Raw genomic sequence first — 19,844 nt, forward strand, 5'->3', positions numbered from 1 at the left:
ATCCAAGAGTACGTGAGTCATGAGTTCCTAAAATATTACTACTTAATTTGAATGTATGTATGTTATATTAAGGTGGTTTGTTGATCGATCAGGTCTTTCGATGCAGAAACAAATAATAATAATAATAATAATAACAATAATAATAATAATAATAATTCAACGAAGAAGAGCTGGAGCTGGAGTTGGAGCTGGAGGAGGAGGCTGCTAAATAGGAAGTCAGGGGGATGCATGGCTACCAACCCCATAGACAGATGTTAGAGGTGCAACAAGGACTGGGCCAAGAATCGACAAGCTTTAGGTGAATGTGCTCGCGTGTTTGGAGAGCGCACGACGGGTGGTATGGGAGGTGCTACCTACGTGGTGACAGACGCCTCAGACGATGACATGCTGAATCCCAAGAAAGGAACCCTCCGGTGGGGAGTCATCCAGAAGAGGCCCCTCTGGATCATCTTCGCCAGGTCCATGGTCATCACCCTCCAGCAAGAGCTCATCGTCAACGACCACAAGACGATTGACGGGAGAGGGGTGAATGTCCACATCGCGCATGGGGCGGGCCTCACCATCCAGTTCGTTCATAACGTTATCATTCACGGGATCCGGATCCACCACATCGTTTCCAAGCCCGGGGGGATGATCAGGGACTCCACGGACCACTACGGCTTCAGAACCGTCAGCGATGGGGACGGCATCTCCATTTTTGGCGCTAGCAAGGTGTGGGTGGATCACGTGTCGCTGGACCACTGCTCAGACGGCCTCATCGACGCCATCATGGCCAGCACCGCGGTGACCATCTCCAACTGCAAGTTCAACCACCACAACGACGTGATGCTGCTGGGCGCCAGCAACAGCTTCCACGGAGATGAGATCATGCAGGTGACCATCGCATTCAACCGGTTTGGGAAGGGGCTGGTGCAGAGGATGCCTGCGTGCCGCTGGGGGTTTTTCCACGTCGTCAACAACGACTATAACAAATGGGAAATGTATGCCATCGGGGGGAGCATGAACCCTACCATCATCAGCCAAGGCAACCGCTTCAGGGCTCCGGACAACGTCCACGCAAAAGAGGTGACCCATCGGGATCACTTTCATCATAAAGTGTGGAGGCACTGGCGATGGAGGACCGTGAATGACCTTTTCCTTAACGGGGCCTTCTTCGTAGCATCCGGAGATCACTCAGACATTGCTCACGAACTCAAAAAGCATATGGTCCAAGCAAAAGATGGTGCAGCCGTCGGTCTGCTCACTCGTTACGCGGGGGCCCTCCACTGCAGGCCCAACAGACCTTGCTAATTAATTGGTAGCTAGCTAGCCCACAATTAGTTAAATACTATGATCGAGGCCATCAATCATTTATAATCTTAATTTGTAATCATATCTTCGTTGTTAGTTTCTAGTAATTACGTACTATAATTAGTTTCTAGTAATTAGTTAAATATCAGAATGTTACCAAGTTTATATATATATACAGAGAGAGATCCATAAATGTCAAGTTTGATCGATATCTCCTTTATCTATTTCTTTTCGTGTTTTAAAATTCATAGATATAAATTTAAATGACGAAATTAATACGTGTTCATTAAAGGGGCAATGTATATATTGACATTTGTGAACTTTTGGTAATATGGTTCATGTCATTGCCCAAAAGTAGGACCGGAAAACGGGTCGGTTAAGCAGGTTAGGGTCACGATCAGAACGGCCTGTCGGAGCGATTCATAACATGTTGTTTTGGGTCGAGAGGGATTTGTTTTTTTTTTCAGCCATTCTTAAATAAAAACATGATCTGATTAAAAAAATAAAATTTTACTGTTGAAGGTGTGCAACTGTGTATTAAAGAAGCCTTTGGGTTGAATCTCAATTTTAGATATATATATATATATATATATATATATATATATATATAAATCTCTTAGTATAAAATACTATTCATCTATGTTGGTAGCCTTCATGCACATAGTACAAATCTTCAATGCATGGGCTTATATTTCTCATCTTACCCACACGCCGTCTCGTCTTATTTACCCTCGCTTCCGGCATTGATTTGATACCCTAGGTGGTGGCGGGTTTCTGAGGATGATTGTTGCCTTAACCATCGTTGCCAGGTTCAATTGTAGAACCTAGGTGGCGGTGATGTTGTGGTGTTGTCTTTCAATTTGGCAAGAGCTTAAGGTGATGATTCTTTGATTTAACTTAGATGAAGATGTAGATGAAGATGAAGAAGTTAGGGATAATCACAATTGTACGGGCCATGTAAGAAACATAAAAAAAAATCAAAAGGAGAGAGTGTTTTTTTACTAAAAGATTTAAAGAAAAAATTTGGATGACACCCCCAAGATTTTCAAGAATATGGTCGGACTTATCAGATTCTTGTCACTTGTCAGCTTTTAAATGGTTCATCAATCTTGTCGGTTATATTTTCAATGTGTCGTCTCAGTACAAATTATTTGAGTCATTTTGAAAAAGTTATGAATTTTTGTGCCTTTATTTTCTCCCTTTTCAGCTTTTAAATGGTTCATCAATCTTGTCGGTTATATTTTCAATGTGTCGTCTCAGTACAAATTATTTGAGTCATTTTAAAAAAGTTATGAATTTTTGTGCCTTTATTTTCTCCCTTTTCAAAGGGGCATTTTTGAAAATTTTCCTAAATTATAATGTACAATATTTTAGTCATATAAATATTGTTATATAACCAATCAAACATCATAAAAAATAAAATTTGATATGTTCTTCCTTCCCGTAATCACACACAACCTATAATAATTACATAATTACTCTATGACGTAATTACATAATTCATCTACTTGTATATATAATTGCTCTACTTGTCTCATATTTAGCACGTTAATTTCATTTGTACATTAACTTTCCCCTACATATATATATACACACAGACACACACAAACTCAACTACCGTTAACAATTTAACCTTTTGCAACTTGCAGGACACTAATAATCGTAACAAGTTGGAATTAATTAAGACTTATAACACTAATATTGAACACTAAAAATTGTTAAAGAAGACTTAAAACAATGATATCGGGAATATCAGTGATATGTCGGTCTGATTCCTCTCGCTACCATGCTCACGGCTAGGGGCTAACGCCCCACTCACGCCACCCTGTTGTGATGTGCGCGACCACGGTGGCAGGGGATGAAGGGCTAGCGCCCTGATTGGAGCACCACAACACACACTCTTACCTAAGTTGTTTACATAACATTTGCCAACATTGATGATATACAAAGAAAAAGACATGGTTCTAGGTTTTGATTATTGTCCATGGGCTTCGTGAGGAATACAACAGCCTCAAGTTAACCATTCTTGCATGGTCGTCTACTATAGCATTAATGAAGCTCGGGAGCACGCATCTTCCTATTTCCTTCCATTTCCCTCCTTAAATGAAACTCGGGAACACAACCAAACTTTTCTTTCCTTTCTTTCCCTAAATTATACTCAAGAACAAATCATTAGTGATCGAACTTTATGGTCTTCGCCTATCAAAACTCAACCATCATACAACTTATGGTACGTCAGCAAATGGTGGCTCAATACGGCTTTCACTCATGCACAACACTGCTCCACAGACCTTTTATGGCTATCGCCAACCTCACAGTTGTGATAGCAACAATCACGACGTTGTAATTCCTCTCGAGGCACCAATAGGGGACGTAGGTACATGAAAACAGTTAGTTCTCTTGGGCACCATCTCAGAATCCGGTCTACGTATCCTGCAATCATTATGGTAATGGTCATATCCCTAGTGATTATCGGAATCGTCACTCGTTTGCTTTTTATGCCAACCCAACATCTAACTTCACATACACTCGCTCCCACTTAGTCGATAGACCATTTTTCTATTGCCACAACCTAGGGCATAATTAGAATTTAATGAACACTTTACTATCAAACCAATACCTTATTTTTGGTTAAGGAACTGTTTCCATACATATATATTAAAAAATAGGAAATAAAATGAGAGAGTTTGACTTGAACGTTCTTTCAGAAAACCATAGCGTCGGCTGCCACTTGACATAGAAGATTATTCATGAAAGGTTTTCTACACTAGAATGTTGTATTAAAATTAAACCTATCCAAAATTCTATGCTAACCATTCGATATCTAATTGTTAGACTTAGAATATAAATAGTTAGCACTAAAAATAACTTGTCAAGGTTATTAGAAATGATGTTATTATATAGGTGCCACATATGATTTAGTTTGAAACAAAAAAAAGATAATGATTGTACATTCATTTTACCGGTTAGATTTTGTAAAGAAATAAAATTCATGACAAATCTTAGAAAAAATGATTTGGGCTTGGAATAGGTTAAAAAGTCCAAGTGCAAAATTTTTGAAATTTATGATTAGTTATGTCGTCACAAGAGCAGAACTCTCTAACGTAACACACAGTGGGACGAAAACCCTGGTGGACTCAGGATTCAAACTGACAACCTCGCAAGACGTAGCTTGAATCATTCATTGTCGTAATCCACTAAAAATAACACAAGTGAGGATCAAACTTGGGTCTTCCTACCATTACGCCACAAGTTAGCGGTGGATTGGGTATTGTCAGGTAACTAACATATTGTTTTACATCACGCTGCAAAGTTTTACATACATACATTTAGTACACAACATATTCATGTCCCAAGTGTTTTGTTAGAAGTAGGCAGTCTCTAACGCCTTGGCTTTTGCACCTATACTTTCGGCTTCTAATTGCTTCCCCAACATTGAGTATCCCCTCTCCTGAAACCATTAAAGATTCTGAATCACCACTTAGAGAAATTTACTAGTAAAAGAAACCGACATCATACCAACAAGCGCCACAAAAAGGGGACTCCGTCTCTCTTCTTTAACTGCTTCTCAATCACTTGAATCGCTGCAGATATAATCACAAAGAATTAACATGTTCTAGTTCTACCACTTATAATTTAACACACACAAACATACATTAAGAACAAGAGGCCTAACATAACATACCCTTTTCAGCATCCCCTGCATCAAGTAACATAACATACCAAACTTCATTGAACACATCAAGCTGTTCCCCAGACCCACCAACCATCTGCAAAATGCAATACAACAATTTATTTATTTATTTATTTAACCTAACTAGTCATTATTAACAAGAAGAGATAGAGAGATTCCTTGACACCTTACAGCCTTCGGCATCAAAGTCTGTACCAAGCAGCTCTAATGCTCTACTGAAATCACCTCTCCCATACCCGTATACGGCTTCAGCAAGCTAAACCGTATAATAACAGAATCATTACATGTGTCCTCGATTACACCTCAATAAGTGAGAAGTTTTTAGAAAACAAACCGTGAGTCCTTTCTGCATTAACTTTGCCTTCTTCTGATTCATTTTAGAAACCCTGAACAAAACAACATTCAGATTTCAGAGTGAGACAAACAAACATGATATCATTTAAGAAAACAGGAGTTTCTAACTTTAATTTTAAGCCATTGAGTAAGTCTTGAGCCTCGGACGACTTCCCAGTACAAGCTAAGGCCCATAAGATCAACAAATCAAGGTGCCACTCAAGATGCCAAAAGGCCTGACAAATTAAGATTAAGAAAAACATCCATAATTAAAAAAAAAAAAGAATAGTGAACTAACTCGATCTGCTAGATAGCCTGCTAGCATCTTCAAATGCTCCTCAAAGAAATGGATTTTGCCTCTAACATGAACCCGCAATAACAACCCAACTGCATTCAAGTATACCTAAATTCACACACAAAAAACACAGCTTACAATTGGAAATAAAAAAAGGTTAAATAGGAAAGAAGAAAAGGGTAAAAAACGAACCTCTGCGGGAGTCGCATCGCTTCTGTCTAACTCTTTCCAGATACGATTTTCATAAATGTCACGGACTCTTTCAAAGGGAGCGTTGCCTTCTAGGTAACACAGAGCAACGTGCCACCAATTGTGAGTGTTCCTAATGCATCAAGCCAGCCTTAATAATTAATATATAGTAAGATGATAAAATTGGATGTTTAATTATATATGGTTACATGAAGGATGATAACGGAGTCCACGAGTTTGAGCATTCTTCCATAAATTCGACTGCTTCCTTAAAGCGACACAGGTATTGGAAAACATGGCACAGCTGGAAAACATATATGTAATGAAATCAAAAGGCAGGAGATGTAAATATATATATGTGTGTGTTTAAAAAGGAAGCAGGTAGGTAGGTAGCTGACAGCATGTTGCGACCATGGATCTTGGTTGTTGATTTGTAAACCGGTGCGGGCAGCTTTCTCAGCATCTGGCATTCGTCCAAGCTCTAAGAGGGGAAAGGCAAGCATGCCATATACAAAATGTTGGCCATGATTGGAAGCAAGTACCTATATATAGAAAGGATAATGGAATTTTGATTTATGATTTTTGATTAGGTAGTAAGTAAGTAAGTAAGTAAGTAAGTAAGTAATTTTATTACTTGTTGAACGAGTTGCAGAGAGAGATCGGGTCGACCCATGTAAAAGCATAGAACTTGAGCCCTCTTCAAAGATACTAAATCCTTTGGAAAATCATTCAACAGCTGCATCAATATATATATATATATATATATATATATATATATATATATATATATATTAGAATTAGAATTAGAATTAGAATTAGAATTAGAATTAGAATGAATGAGAATTGCAGTGAAAAAGAAAGAAGGAACCTTGGAATGCAATTGAAAAGCAACATCATCATCCCTATCCTTATTTGGTGAAATCATAGAATGGACTGTATCAAAAACTGCTTTTTCATAAGGAGTGGCCTTGTCCTACATAATAATTACTAATAATAATAATAATAATAATAATAATAATAATAATTGTGAAAGAAAGAAAGAAAGAGGTGTTTAATTAATTACTAACTAGATTGGCATTGGCAGCATTTAGAAGTGATTCAAGTGTGTGTTGAGAAGAAGAAGCAGCCGCCAAGATGTTAGCCAGTACACAGTTGGGGTCGTGTTCAAGTGCTTGGAGGATGGCATCCCCACGTCTGCGGCCATAAGTAAGCACCTGGTGATAATAGTCGTTGATGGAATCGATGCAGGGGGAGGAGGCGGTGTTAATCTCATAACCCCATCTATCCTTCTTCATTTCATCCGATGATGATGATGATGATGATGATGATCAGATCGAAGTATATTATATTATATACTTATTACGGAGTATTATTTTTCAATTCAGAAAAAGAAAGCCTTTCCTTTGGCACATGAGTCGACAAATTTAAATAAATCTTTTTCTTTTTTTCCATCTTACTCAAATAATAAATAAATAATTCTAACAGTTTGCTCTTAGTTACTATCTGCATTGTCTGTCGATTTTCATCCCTACCCAATTTCATATATAACATATTCACAATACCTACACTTCATTTATTTCAATTTCTTAATTCTCAACTTATTTTAACTTTTGACAATTACTTTTATTATTTTAATTTTAAGATATATATATATCGTGTGTAGTTAACAAAAAAGACATTTAATATATTCTAGTTTTTAATGTTCAAGAATCAGCACATGCATGTACACTATTTTAATTTCTTACTACCTAACTTACCTCACAAAACTATTTCTGTAAAATCAAAAAGTACAAAACTTAGGATTATTCACCACTACACTGGCTTAGAATAGAACCACATATTAGACATCATTAGCGCTGTATTTATCCGCCAGCTAATAAAAAGAAATGCACCAGCCAGGAATAGAACCCGGGTTTGTATTGTGTCAGCCTCCCCCTATAGAATTTTGTTATTTTTATTGCTCTTTGACATGCAAGATCATATAGAAAAACAAAAAGATACTTTTATCTAAAACAACAAGTAAAAAAGGCATATAAATATATGCTCAAAGTAAAAAAATTAGAATAATAATAAACTTAAAGTTAAATAGTAGTAGAAGTATTTGTAAAGTATAAATCTCACTCACACTCCTTTGTGGAGACAACTGGTTGGTTTAATGTCAATAAAGTGAAAAAAAAAAGCCTTATGGTTACTAACTCCAACTCCCAAAAGTAGTTTATTTTCTTATTTTCAAACACTTGAATAATGAAATGCATGCTAATTCCCTCAACAGTTGCTTTTATGTTCAACCAAAGTATTCATATGCAGACTAACAAACAAAATAAATAAAAGTCCTTGTCTAATTAAACTTACAAGTTTCTTAGTGCAGTTGTATCCACCATTAACAATTATATATATCCACTGAGATCTTCCAACATTAGTTTTGATTTAATGAAATGGTGGGGGCTGTAAAGAAGATGGTTGTAGTGAAAGTAATGTTTATTACTTGAAGGTTTGTCAAATACATAAGCCACTACACCTATATATACACAACTAAACCATAGCTAACAGCCCATAAAAGGCCCATGGGCTCTATCTAACCAAATGGGCTAAAACCCTAACTAAATACAATTAACACTCCTCCTCAAGTTGGAGCATAGATGTTAATCATGCCCAACTTGTTACAAATAAAATCTATCTGAGCTTTCCGGAGCGGTTTAGTTAGAATGTCTGCTAGCTGAAAATTTGTCTTCACATGAACTGGTTGAATGGAAGGAGGATCAATTTGTGTGCCTACTACCCGATCTCTGATAAGGTGGCAGTCGACCTCAATATGTTTTGTCCTCTCATGAAATACTTGATTCTTGGCTATGTGAATAGCTGACTGATTATCACAGTATAGCCTCATCAAGTCATTAGAAACAACCCCGAGCTCTCTGAGAAGACGACGAACCCATGTCATCTCTGATGTTACATCTGCCATGGCTCTATATTCTGATTCGGCACTCGACCGGGAGACCGTGTGTTGCTTCTTACTCTTCCATGATACAAGGTTTCCCCCAACAAACACACAATATCCGGTGGTAGATCGTCGAGAAATTGGACAACCTGCCCAATCTGCATCTGAGAACCCTGATATTCGACCATCTCCTTCTTCCGTGAAGGCACCTACACGACAATGACCCTGATCAGAGTATAATATGCCCAAGCCAGGTGAGGTCTTAAGATATCTTAAGACACGAAGGGCAGCATCCCAGTGACCGGTGTATGGTGTAGCCATAAATTGGCTCAGAACACTGACAGTAAAGGAGATATCCGGTCGTGTGACGGTTAAATAATTAAGTTTACCAACCAGCCGTCTGTATCGCTCAGGATCCTTTCATTGGATCTCCTTCCTTTGGGAGGAGTTTCTTTGTAGGAAGCATTGGTGTATCAACAGGTTTACAACCCAGTAAGCCACATTCAGTTAACATATCAAGAACATACTTTCGTTGGGAGAGAAGTATTCCTTGTGGAGAGCGGGATACTTCTATGCCAAGGAAATACCTCAGTCGACATAAGTCGCTTACCTGAAACTGAGACTGAAGAAACTGCTTGAGTTCGGAAATCCCGACCTCGTCATCACCTGTGATTATAATGTCATCCACATAAACAACTACGATAATCCTCTTCCCTTTCTGGTGTCTAAAGAAGACAGAGTGATCGTAGGCACTCCGCGTCATCCCAAACTGTCCCATAACACTAGAGAATCGACCAAACCATGCTCTGGAAGACTGTTTAAGACCATATAGAGAACGACGTAGTCTACAAACTTTCGAGGCCTCCTCCTCAACGACGAACCCTGGGGCTGCTCCATATATACCTCCTCCTCAAGAACACCATTAAGAAAGGCGTTCTTGACATCAAGCTGGTGGAGCGGCCAATGATTAATGGCAGCAAGAGCGATGCAAATACGGACAGATGGCATTTTAGCAACCGGAGAGAAAGTTTCATCGTAATCAATGCCATATGCCTGAGAATACCCTTTTGCAACCAACCGAGCCTTTAAGCGGTGTAGGGAGCCATCCGGGTGTAGTTTAACCGTAAACACCCAACGACAACCAACAATACGCTTCCCTTTAGGAAGTGTTTCAAGATCCCATGTATGATTGGACTTTAGAGCCCCGATTTCATCTTCCATAGCCTGTCTCCATCCTGGGTGAGCGAGAGCGCTCGTCACATTTTTGGGAATCGGGTAGGAATCAAGGGTAGTGGTGTACGCATGAGATTCAGGAGATAGGTGGGTGTAGGCAACATAGTCCTGAATTGGGTAACGAGTACATGTCCGGGGTTCCTTGCGAAAGGAAATAGGTATATCGGGAAGTGGGGCACCAGGAGGATCATAAACAGGTGTGTCAGAGGTTGGTGGATCGGGTAACGATGTAGTAGTGAGAGGTGTGGATTGCTCAGATGTAGGCGGAGTATCGGAGGGTATTTCGGGGTCGTGGCCAGGTTGTGAATCAAGAGTCGCTGATGTTTGACCCCTACCCCGCCTAGCATATGTGAAAAGCAGTGGCGGAGATTCTGTCGGTGGGTCAGAATCAGTAGAGATTGGATCGGTAAAAGGAATTGACACAGGAATGGTGGGGATGAAGGGAGATGTGGGTATATCGAGGTCGGGAAACGGGTCAGAAACAGGAGTGGAACACTTGGGAAAGTAAGTAGACTCGTGAAAAGTGACATCGGCACTGGTAAAGTATCGGTGAAGTGATGGGCTATAGCATCGATACCCTTTTTGAACCAGTGAGTAACCAAGAAAGACACAACGAATGGCTCGAGGATCAAGTTTGATGGTTTTTGGACTATGGTCATGAACATAGGCGACACAACCAAATACTTTAGGTGCGAGAGGAAATGGATCATCGTTGGGAAATAGTATAGAAAACGGTGTTTTACCATGAAGAACGGTTGAGGGCATGCGGTTAATCAGATATGTGGCAGTGAGAACGGCATCTCCCCAAAAACGATGAGGAACACGTGATTGGATCATGATTGTGCGAGCAACATCCAATATGTGACGATTTTTGCGTTCGGACACACCATTTTGTTGAGATGTATAAGCACACGATGATTCATGAATAATGCCGTTGGTTTTTAAGTATGAAGAAAAGTCGGTGGAAAAATATTCTTTAGCATTATCAGATCGTAAAGTTTTAATGGTGGTGTTAAATTGGTTTTGAACATAAGCATTAAATTCTCGAAATATGGAAAATACCTCACTACGAGATTTCAATAAATAAACCCAAGTAGTGCGAGAATAGTCATCAATAAAGGTAATAAAATATTCAAAACCAAACGTAGATTTGATAGGGCAAGGACCCCATACATCAGAATGCAACAGTTCAAAACAAGAACTGACTCGATTGGGCATCCTAGGGGGATAGGGACGCCTGGTATGTTTACCAAGTTGACACGACTCACAATGAAAATTAAAAGACGAAAGTGGTAAATCTGGTCGCATTTGCCTCAGAACTGCTGTAGAGGGATGACCTAACCAACAGTGAGCCTCCCTGACAGCGGAATCACATAAGTTTGCTACAGGATGCGAAAACGGGGATATACGATAGAGACCTCCTGATTCAAAACCAGTACCAATTACCCGATTTGTTCCTAGTTCATGAAAAACGCAGTGAGTTGGGTAAAAGGTCACAGAACAGTTGTTTTGTTTGGTAATCTGACTCACTGAACAAAGACTGGTAGGAAATTTAGGAACAAATAGGATAGAAGACAGTTTTAGGTTTTCCGAGTTACTGATGGATCCTATGCCGAGAACGGGACATGAAGATCCATCGGCAAGACGTACTGGTGCATGGGAAACATTTTGAAGACTAGAAAAAATACCCCGATTCCCAGTCATGTGATGTGTGGCTCCAGAATCAATCACCCATGATAAGTCAAGGCTAGAAGGTTTACCTGAATGTGCCGAGCTGGTTTGAGGATGAGGCAACTGGGAGGTAAGAAACCGTTGAATAAGATCATGCTCCTCTTTAGTAAATGTATACATGTATGTATTTTCGCCCATAGTGATACACGAAACTGAAAATTGACTGTGAACAGTAACAAGTGCGGGTGGAGGGCAGGAACAGATTCCGGCGTAAACAGTTACTCGTCGTGAACAGTTAATCCCGGCAGCGAACAGTAATTCCGGCAGCGAACAGTAACTTTCCGGCAGCGAACAGTAATTCCGGCAGCGAACAGTAACTTTCCGGCAGTGAACAGAAATCCCGGCAGTGAACAGTGTTTTCCGGCGTGAACAGTGTGTTTCCGGCGTGAACAGTGTTTCCGGCGATGAACAGTACCGGTGAACAGTGCACGTCAGTGAACAGTAGTTTCCCGACAGTGAACAGTGTTTTCCGCGTGAACAGTGTTTCGGCGATGAACAGTGCTCGCGTGAACAGTGCTCGGACAGAACAACAAGGCAGGAGCTTGTTTCAGATCTGAAGGCTGCTGGTGACGGCTGGTCAGACTCAGGTTCGGGTCAGATCGCGGCTAGGGTTTGGATCGAGAGCCGTAGCTCTAATACCATGTAAAGAAGATGATTGTAGTGAAAGTAATGTTTATTACTTGAAGGTGTGTCAAATACATAAGCCACTATACCTATATATACACAACTAAACCCTAGCTAACAGCCCATAAAAAGCCCATGGGCTCTATCTAACCAAATGGGCTAAAACCCTAACTAAATACAATTAACAGGGGCCATCATCGCTTACTTGTTGGATAGGACAATGCCTCCATTGTCAATGGGGAGAGAAAAACAAGACCTTGGCTTAATTTAGCAAGGGGCATTAAATGTGAGTAAATCTATCACAACCACCTTCCTTCACACTTTGAACAAATCGAGACATATATATACTTAGAAATGGGTATGATTATCTTCTATCTGTTAAAGATGGAAGGTGGTTTTATTCCCTTGCTATGTCTTTTACTCATCATGCATCCTTACCCTTGCTCCTCACTACCCATGTGCACCAGCTTGAGTAAGTCTCCCTCTTTTCACCTATAATTATCATATATACATATGCATTTATGAATGAATATGTAAACATGAAAATGAAAATGAAAAGGGGCGCCTGTGATGGCAAAGGAAGCTCTGTCATTTTGTCCGTACAAGGGGAGGGTGTGTTGTGACTCAGCCAAAGACTCACAGCTGCAGATGCAGTTTGAAGCTATGAACATCTCTCTTACTAATCCTAACTGTGCTTCTCTTATCAAATCCATACTCTGTGCTGTAAGTTAACACTAAACTAATTAATTTGTTCATTGTTACTCTTACTTACACTGATTTCACCAGTCATTTTTTGTTAAATTTTTCAGACATGTGATCAGTTCTCGGCAAACCTGTTCAAAGTCGAATCACAGATTCGTTCAGTTCCACTTCTTTGTGACTACTCATCTGCAACTAGTTTCTGTACACATGTATGGGACACATGCCAAAACGTCTCCATAAGAAATTCCCCTTTTGCCCCTTCACTACAAGGCGCTGCTGGATTGCCACAAAACACCTCATCTAAGCTCACGGATCTCTGGCAATCAAGAACCGACTTCTGCACCGCCTTTGGTGGCAGAGCAGATGATCATGTGTACTGTTTCAATGGGAGACCGCTCCAGCTTAACTCAACCCGAACCTCCTCGGTCCCTCCAAAAGGCCTATGTCTTGAAAGGCTTGGAGATAAAGGGTACATCAACATGGCTGCTCATCCAGACGGCTCAGACCGTGCCTTCTTCTCAGACCTGCCAGGAAAAATATGGCTGGCAGCCATTCCTAAACACGCTTCGGGACAACCATTGGGAATAGATGAATCTGCCCCTTTTGTAGATTTAACAGACCAAGTCAAATATGATACCGTGTTTGGGTTGATGGGGATTGCATTTCATCCAAACTTCACCCAAAACGGCCGTTTCTTTGCTTCCTTCAACTGCAACAAAGAAACGTCGTCCACCTGTTCAGGGAGGTGTGGTTGTAACTCAGATGTTGGTTGTGACCCTTCAAAAATAGGTGCTTCTGGTGGAGCAGACCACCCATGCCAGTATCATAACGTTGTCGCAGAGTACACTGTTAATGGAACATCATCAGAGCCTGCAAAGGTATTGAAACTAACAAAAACTCGTACCGTTGTTATATATCTAGAGCATATACTTATATGTTTGTAGGCAACAAAAGGGAAACCTACAGAGGTGAGGAGGATACTAACGTTAGGGCTTCCGTTTACAAACAATCATGGTGGTCAGATTCTTTTTGGGCCTGATGATGGGTATATGTATATAATGTTGGGAGATGGTGGCGGCAAAAATGGTCCTTTCAGGTTAGCTCAAAATAAGAAGTCTTTGCTTGGAAAGATCATAAGGGTGGACGTCGATACCATACCTAGTAAGTATTTGGTTTTACTCATTAGTGCTAGCTAGATTTTCCTGCCTTTTAAATAACAGTGTGCGTTGATAATTTCAGAAGAAACAGATGATCTGAATCTATGGGGAAATTATTCAATACCGCGTGAAAATCCTTACTCGGAAGATAAAGAATTGTTGCCTGAAATATGGGCCCTGGGACTCAGAAATCCTTGGCGGTGTAGCTTTGATTCTGAGAGGCCTTCTTACTTCCTCTGTACAGATATTGGTCAGGTCCGTATCGTATGAATATAATATTAGTTTTTGTGTTTTGAAAGTCTTGTAAAGATACTTGAATGATCAGGATCGTTACGAAGAGATTGATGTTATTACCAAGGGTGGAAACTATGGGTGGAGTATATACGAAGGCCACCTTCCTGTTGACTCTGAACAAAAGAATACATCTGATCTCATATTTCCAGCAATGGGTTATAACCACTATGATGTAAACAAAAAAGAGGGTTCTGCAGCAATAACAGGCGGGAGCTTTTATCGTTCCACTACTGATCCATGCATGTATGGCAGGTTGTCTTCTTTTTTTGATATTGACAAGGAATTGACTTTTAAAATAAAAGGCATTGGTTCTAACTTGCAACTATAAATGTATGTTTAGTTACTTGTATGCAGATCTGTATGCCACTGCTTTATGGGCCGCTGCTGAAGCTCCAGCAAACAGCGGGAACTTCACCTCAACTTCAATCCCTTTTGGTTGTGCCCGTGATTCTCCATTGGAGTGCAACTCTGTACCAAACACAGACTTAGCTGCTTTGGGCTACATATACTCATTTGGAGAAGATAACAAAAAAGATGTATATATATTGGCAAGCACAGGTGTCTACAGAGTAGTTCAACCAAGTCGTTGCAATTACACTTGCACAAAGGAAAGTGGAACACAGGCCCAAACTCCTAATTTTCCACCACCTTCAAATGGTAATCACCTGGAATCTGTGCTCTATATCTCTTTGATACTGATCTTAGTAGGCTATATGCTGTAAGAGTAAAAGCAAAGAGCATAATGGCCAGCGTTTTCATATATGTGCATTATTTCAGCTTTGGATGTGATCATGTGAAAAATATTTTGTTTTTTTTTTTCATTTTGACTTGTTTAATAAGCAGGTGTAGTGATCTAGATTCCACATATTGTAAATTGTGACAGTTGTGCAAGAAGTTTTGTACATAATTGTGTTACTAATGAGTCATGTATGCAGTGACATGCTTAAAACACTTGATAATAAGTATTAAACTGAAAACAAAACATTCAGAAATTATGAAGTTTGTGGTATAAAAAAAGACCAATACAAAAGATAGGCAATTGCATAGTCAGAAGCCTTATATGTGGGGAAGAAAAGGATTAAATAGTAACTGTATGTTTTTTTAAACCATTACGCATTTTTAAGCATGTCAACGTATCAGTGACGTCGTACAGCGTTTTTCACTAATTAATTAAGTCGCTACACAAGTGTCAATGTAGTTTATTTAGATAATTGAATTATCTGATAGGTTGAAGTATTGTTTAAGTCGGGTTGTGTTTGGTCTATATTAGGGATGAGCTCTAACTTACATTTTATTATGAGGTGTTCACATGGAGACACCTTTGAACAACATTCTGTTAGTTGTCTCATTGGACACATCAATTGATTAGATCATAAGTGTTCAAAAGTCACCCCATATATTATTTACTTACATCAAAGAAACGTAATGAAACTACATAAATCAAACTAAAATGTGATGGGATATATGCTCAAGATGGGAATGGATTTCTTTGCCTTTGGCCTAATGGTATCAAGGTGTTGAATAAGGCTTTATCTTTTTTAACAGGTGAGGATTCAAGTCCTGTCGTAATAAAAGTGTAATAAATTAGGACTAACGTTATATTTTCCATTCTAAAATTTTTGGATTTGTTATTAACAATTTGTGATTTTGTCAAAGTAGCAAAATAGACTTCTTATAATTTTTAGAGTTTTGGATCTTCTTAGCCTAACCCTACCCTATCATCTACACCATGAAGTATAATCTATATACACATGCACGTCTGTGTGTGTTTTGTTTCAATGTAATTTAAAAAATAAAAATAAAATAAACATTTACTTAGATCATTCGCGATGAAAGAAGTCAGGAGCCCCATCTCTTTCCATCATGTCTAAATCTACATGGTGGGGCTCCTTTCTTCTCCACCTTCCACGTAACCCACCCAACTTCATCACTTGTATAGACGGATTTTTTATTTTCTCTCTCCTCGTCACATCCACCGCTCATTTATAAACACAGCACATTTTTTATAAATACGTAATAAGTTCTCTATACAAGTGGGATCCAAATATTGTAGCTTTAAAAGTTGCGTCGACAACTCCAAAACAAATTTCATAGCATCAAGCTGATTGGGAATAGGATTAGTGAAAGTGTTAGAGCTAAAAAACATGTATGACACAGATACAAGTCATGGGAGGGGCGAATCATGTATCCAACATATGTGTGGTCGATAAAGAAATAATTGATTAAACCACTCACAAACACCATCCTTATGAACAATCGGTATTTGTCGGTTTCACCAATCTCTACCAAGTGTAATCATGGCAGGAAGGCGGTCAATGTGCATTGAACATATGGTCAAACAAATTATAAAACAGGCATTTAACATGTATCCAAAAAATCAAGAGCTCAGACAATATCTTTCGGTGACATCATGTACCCATTCTCATTACTAAGCATTTGAAGGAAAATTGCTACCTTTCTTATAAGTGTCATTATCATCATGTCACTGCTTGCGTAGTTGAGCATTCAGAATCTAGCTGTTGTATACAAGTGTTGCGGTTATCCTATGCAACAAAAAAATAAAAGTTACAGTTTTATAAAAACATTAAAGTACAAAATGATAATAATAATAATAATAATAATAATAATGTGTTTCGCTAATTCTTTCGTGCTGCTTCCTTTTCTTTTACTGTATTTATCTATGTCATAGAAAAGGCCAAGGTTTTCATACCTTATCTTCAGCAGCAGGCGCATTTGAAGCATTTGCTGCAGGCTGAGATTCCGAGTGAACTGAATGTGAAGGGGAAAAAGTGGACTGCCCATTGTACCAACACAGAATTTAAAAATATTTTCAAACACAGATTCATAATAGAGTTTTCAGTTATTAAAAAGAGAATGTTGTTCAGCTTGCCTCTGACACACAAGAGTGGACATTGTTGTTCTCCCTCAAGGGAATGGCAATATGAGCATGCTCCTTAAATGGTGAATCTGCTTTTAACAATAAAAAATTACAGAATTTGCACCTCTCATAATATGTAAAAAAACAAACACAAAAGAGAAAAGAAATATGCCTGCAGTTTCACCAACAGTTGCTCTAGATGCCTCGTGATGATAATTTGCTTCACAGTTCATGATATCACAATTCATTCTGCTTTTTCCAATGACCGGTTAACATTAGGGGATGAAAACTACTATATGATGACACAAGATTAACTACTTACATGACAGTTCAATTATAAGCATATTTGTTTTTTTTTTTCTTTTTTTCATGATGCCATGAGACTATGAGAGATCGTCATATTTTTTTTCCTAGTGTTTATAAATGTTTTTGTCCTAAGCCCTACCTGTCATCTTTCCTATTCTTTTCTGTTGCATCTTTTTCTTGGTTTGCCAAAGCAAATCCGTCCTGCATCAAGACATTGTTTGTTATCAACAAGTTGTGGCAGTTCATAATTCTGTAACAACATCTAAAATCAAGTAAAAATCATAAAGAAAAAAGGTACAATTCTCCGACCTCTTCAGCCATACGTGTCATAGCGTCTTGAACAATTTTAAAGGAAACTTCCAGCATCCCTAGTTCAGAACGCAAGGCCTGATAATTATAAGAAAATAAAAGTGATAGAATTTTAGGAAACTAATGTGTGAAACAGAGACTAAACAGCCTTTAGTGCATACTTTGTTCTCTGAAAATAAGTACTCTATGATCCCTTCTTTCATTAGTACAGCTTCCTGGAGGTAAGGTTGGTTAAGGCAATTTGACATTGCTGATTATTGCATTAACTAAGTTTTTGTAATATATAAAACATCTACAGATAAAGATGATGTGGATATCTCCTCTATTTTTGATGGGAATTGATGAGTTATTTTTGCTGTCTCCAACTGCGTCTGGAGCTCTGCAATCACCCTTTCCTTTTTATGGAACTCATCCTCCTTAATTTTACGCCCTGCTTGCGGTGCGCGCATATAATGTGTATATGTGTGAACCCTCGGGTGGGCAAAAGTAAAATTGCACTAATTTTGACGTTATTTTACTAATCTCGTGAAAATAACGTTAAAAGTGGCGGAAGGTTAATCAGGCATCATGTGGTGGCGTTGATAGCCGAAAGACAAGGGCACATGCACCGATCAGCCGGTGTCCCGATGATTGAGTGCTATGTGCCTTATGTCCAAGGCTTGATGCAAAACTACTATCGAGCTGGGGGTCTCACCGGAAGCAGCCTCTCTATCCCTATGGGATAGAGGTAAGGCTGTCTACATCTTACCCTCCTCAGACCCTACCATAGCATTGCTATTGGTGGGATATACTGAGTACGATGATGATGATCCTCCTTAATTTTCAGTTTAGCTTCAAGGTCATTGTTTTTTTCTGCATAAAAACAGACCCTCAATAGTTAATATCATATAATCAATGGGCATACTCTTGAGTCCCAGATATGGTGATGCAATATATTTTGTGACTTGATGTCTGAAAATACTTGTAATTTTCAACTAGAAACCAACTGACCACATCGCATTGCAGAACATAATAATAAAAAAATTGGCAAACAATGCAGTGATGAAAACAAATGCATAGAAACACCTGCATACTAATAAGTAAGCGCTCAAATTCACATACTTTATACATTTGTATCTTTAAATGAGCCACTGAGAAAAAAAAGGAGATTTTATCAGTAATTGAAAATGATTAGTTGGTGATATAAACAACGCAGTGAAATAAAGAAAAGAAGACATACCTACTTCCTCTTTGTCAGCGACAACACGGAGTGCATTATCGACTAGTTGATTGATAGAGGACGTGTCCTTCCGTATTGAGTCCAATGAATCAAGGTGTGAGTGTATTTTGTGAGAAAGCATGGCTATCTTTGTATCTCTGGATTCAATGGAACGTTTCATTTCGCAAGTAGATTCCTGGTAATATATAGAGTTGAAATGGGAGTTTTGTTGTGTTGTTTATATTGGTTAAAATAAAAAGGTAACCTGGTAAGCATTGAGAAAAGCTTCTTTAGCTTGGAGTATGGAATTAATAGTTTCGTTGAGGTGTTTAAGGTTGGTTTGATGCAAATAATTTTCATCTTCAAGGAACTGAACCTAAATGAAAACAAATGTATATATATAGATATATAGATAGATAAATGAAATAGAAACAGATAATAATAATAATAATAATTACCTTTCTGTGGAGTTGTTGAAGTTGAATGGATGAAGCCAAGTCTGCTTCCAATTTGGTAATCTTTGCGCAAAAATGTTGCTAGTCTTGCTTCCATTTCTAAACTCGAAAATAATAATAATAATAATAATAATAATAATAATAATAATAATAATAATACTTAGTGTTTGTGTGTTTGTTTATAATAATAATAATAATAATAATAATAATAATAATAA

General features: G+C 38.6%; 4 protein-coding genes and 1 long non-coding RNA gene across 7 annotated transcripts; 2 read left to right on the top strand and 3 right to left on the bottom strand.

The window, feature by feature from the left end:
- Positions 1–213: 213 nt before the first annotated feature.
- On the top strand, positions 214–1,290 carry LOC143618173 (pectate lyase-like). The gene has a single exon (XM_077090475.1). The coding sequence runs from the start codon at positions 340–342 to the stop codon at positions 1,288–1,290; it is 951 nt and encodes a 316-aa protein (XP_076946590.1). The 5' UTR covers positions 214–339.
- Positions 1,291–4,530: 3,240 nt separating this feature from the next.
- LOC143618180 (uncharacterized) lies at positions 4,531–7,120 on the bottom strand. Of its 2 annotated transcripts, none has more exons than XM_077090481.1 (13): positions 6,869–7,120; positions 6,670–6,774; positions 6,436–6,537; positions 6,200–6,343; positions 6,011–6,105; positions 5,805–5,934; positions 5,616–5,720; positions 5,447–5,553; positions 5,319–5,370; positions 5,151–5,240; positions 4,976–5,060; positions 4,810–4,874; positions 4,531–4,741 (listed from the first exon to the last, which is right to left on the bottom strand). In XM_077090481.1, the coding sequence occupies exons 1-13, from the start codon at positions 7,094–7,096 to the stop codon at positions 4,655–4,657; spliced, it is 1,395 nt and encodes a 464-aa protein (XP_076946596.1). In that variant the 5' UTR covers positions 7,097–7,120; the 3' UTR covers positions 4,531–4,654. The 2 variants fall into 2 exon arrangements, with proteins under 2 accessions (XP_076946596.1, XP_076946597.1); XM_077090482.1 differs by having other exon boundaries at positions 4,543–4,741; positions 6,670–6,788; positions 6,869–6,980.
- Positions 7,121–12,560: 5,440 nt separating this feature from the next.
- Positions 12,561–15,427, top strand: LOC143618175 (HIPL1 protein-like). 2 transcript variants are annotated; one of them, XM_077090478.1, is made up of 7 exons: positions 12,561–12,799; positions 12,887–13,050; positions 13,137–13,907; positions 13,974–14,190; positions 14,278–14,441; positions 14,512–14,732; positions 14,821–15,427. In XM_077090478.1, exons 1-7 carry the CDS (start codon positions 12,682–12,684, stop codon positions 15,200–15,202), a joined length of 2,037 nt encoding a protein of 678 aa, XP_076946593.1. In that variant the 5' UTR covers positions 12,561–12,681; the 3' UTR covers positions 15,203–15,427. The 2 variants fall into 2 exon arrangements, with proteins under 2 accessions (XP_076946593.1, XP_076946592.1); XM_077090477.1 differs by having other exon boundaries at positions 12,564–12,799; positions 14,269–14,441; positions 14,821–15,425.
- Positions 15,428–16,335: 908 nt separating this feature from the next.
- Positions 16,336–18,392, bottom strand: LOC143618177 (uncharacterized). The gene is made up of 7 exons (XM_077090480.1): positions 18,291–18,392; positions 18,135–18,194; positions 17,974–18,051; positions 17,804–17,865; positions 17,371–17,607; positions 17,191–17,274; positions 16,336–17,023 (listed from the first exon to the last, which is right to left on the bottom strand). The coding sequence occupies exons 2-5, from the start codon at positions 18,174–18,176 to the stop codon at positions 17,454–17,456; spliced, it is 336 nt and encodes a 111-aa protein (XP_076946595.1). The 5' UTR covers positions 18,177–18,194; positions 18,291–18,392; the 3' UTR covers positions 16,336–17,023; positions 17,191–17,274; positions 17,371–17,453.
- A 389-nt stretch (positions 18,393–18,781) lies between these two features.
- LOC143618179 (uncharacterized) lies at positions 18,782–19,549 on the bottom strand. The gene is made up of 4 exons (XR_013150966.1): positions 19,437–19,549; positions 19,193–19,367; positions 19,047–19,103; positions 18,782–18,825 (listed from the first exon to the last, which is right to left on the bottom strand). It is a non-coding gene; the product is annotated as an uncharacterized LOC143618179 (long non-coding RNA).
- Between the last annotated feature and the right edge of the window lie 295 nt (positions 19,550–19,844).

This window comes from Bidens hawaiensis, unplaced genomic scaffold (assembly GCF_021521415.1).
Source record: "Bidens hawaiensis isolate Kalapana, Puna unplaced genomic scaffold, B.hawaiensis_p1.1 tig00064666_1, whole genome shotgun sequence".
NCBI classification, from domain to species: Eukaryota; Viridiplantae; Streptophyta; class Magnoliopsida; order Asterales; family Asteraceae; genus Bidens; species Bidens hawaiensis.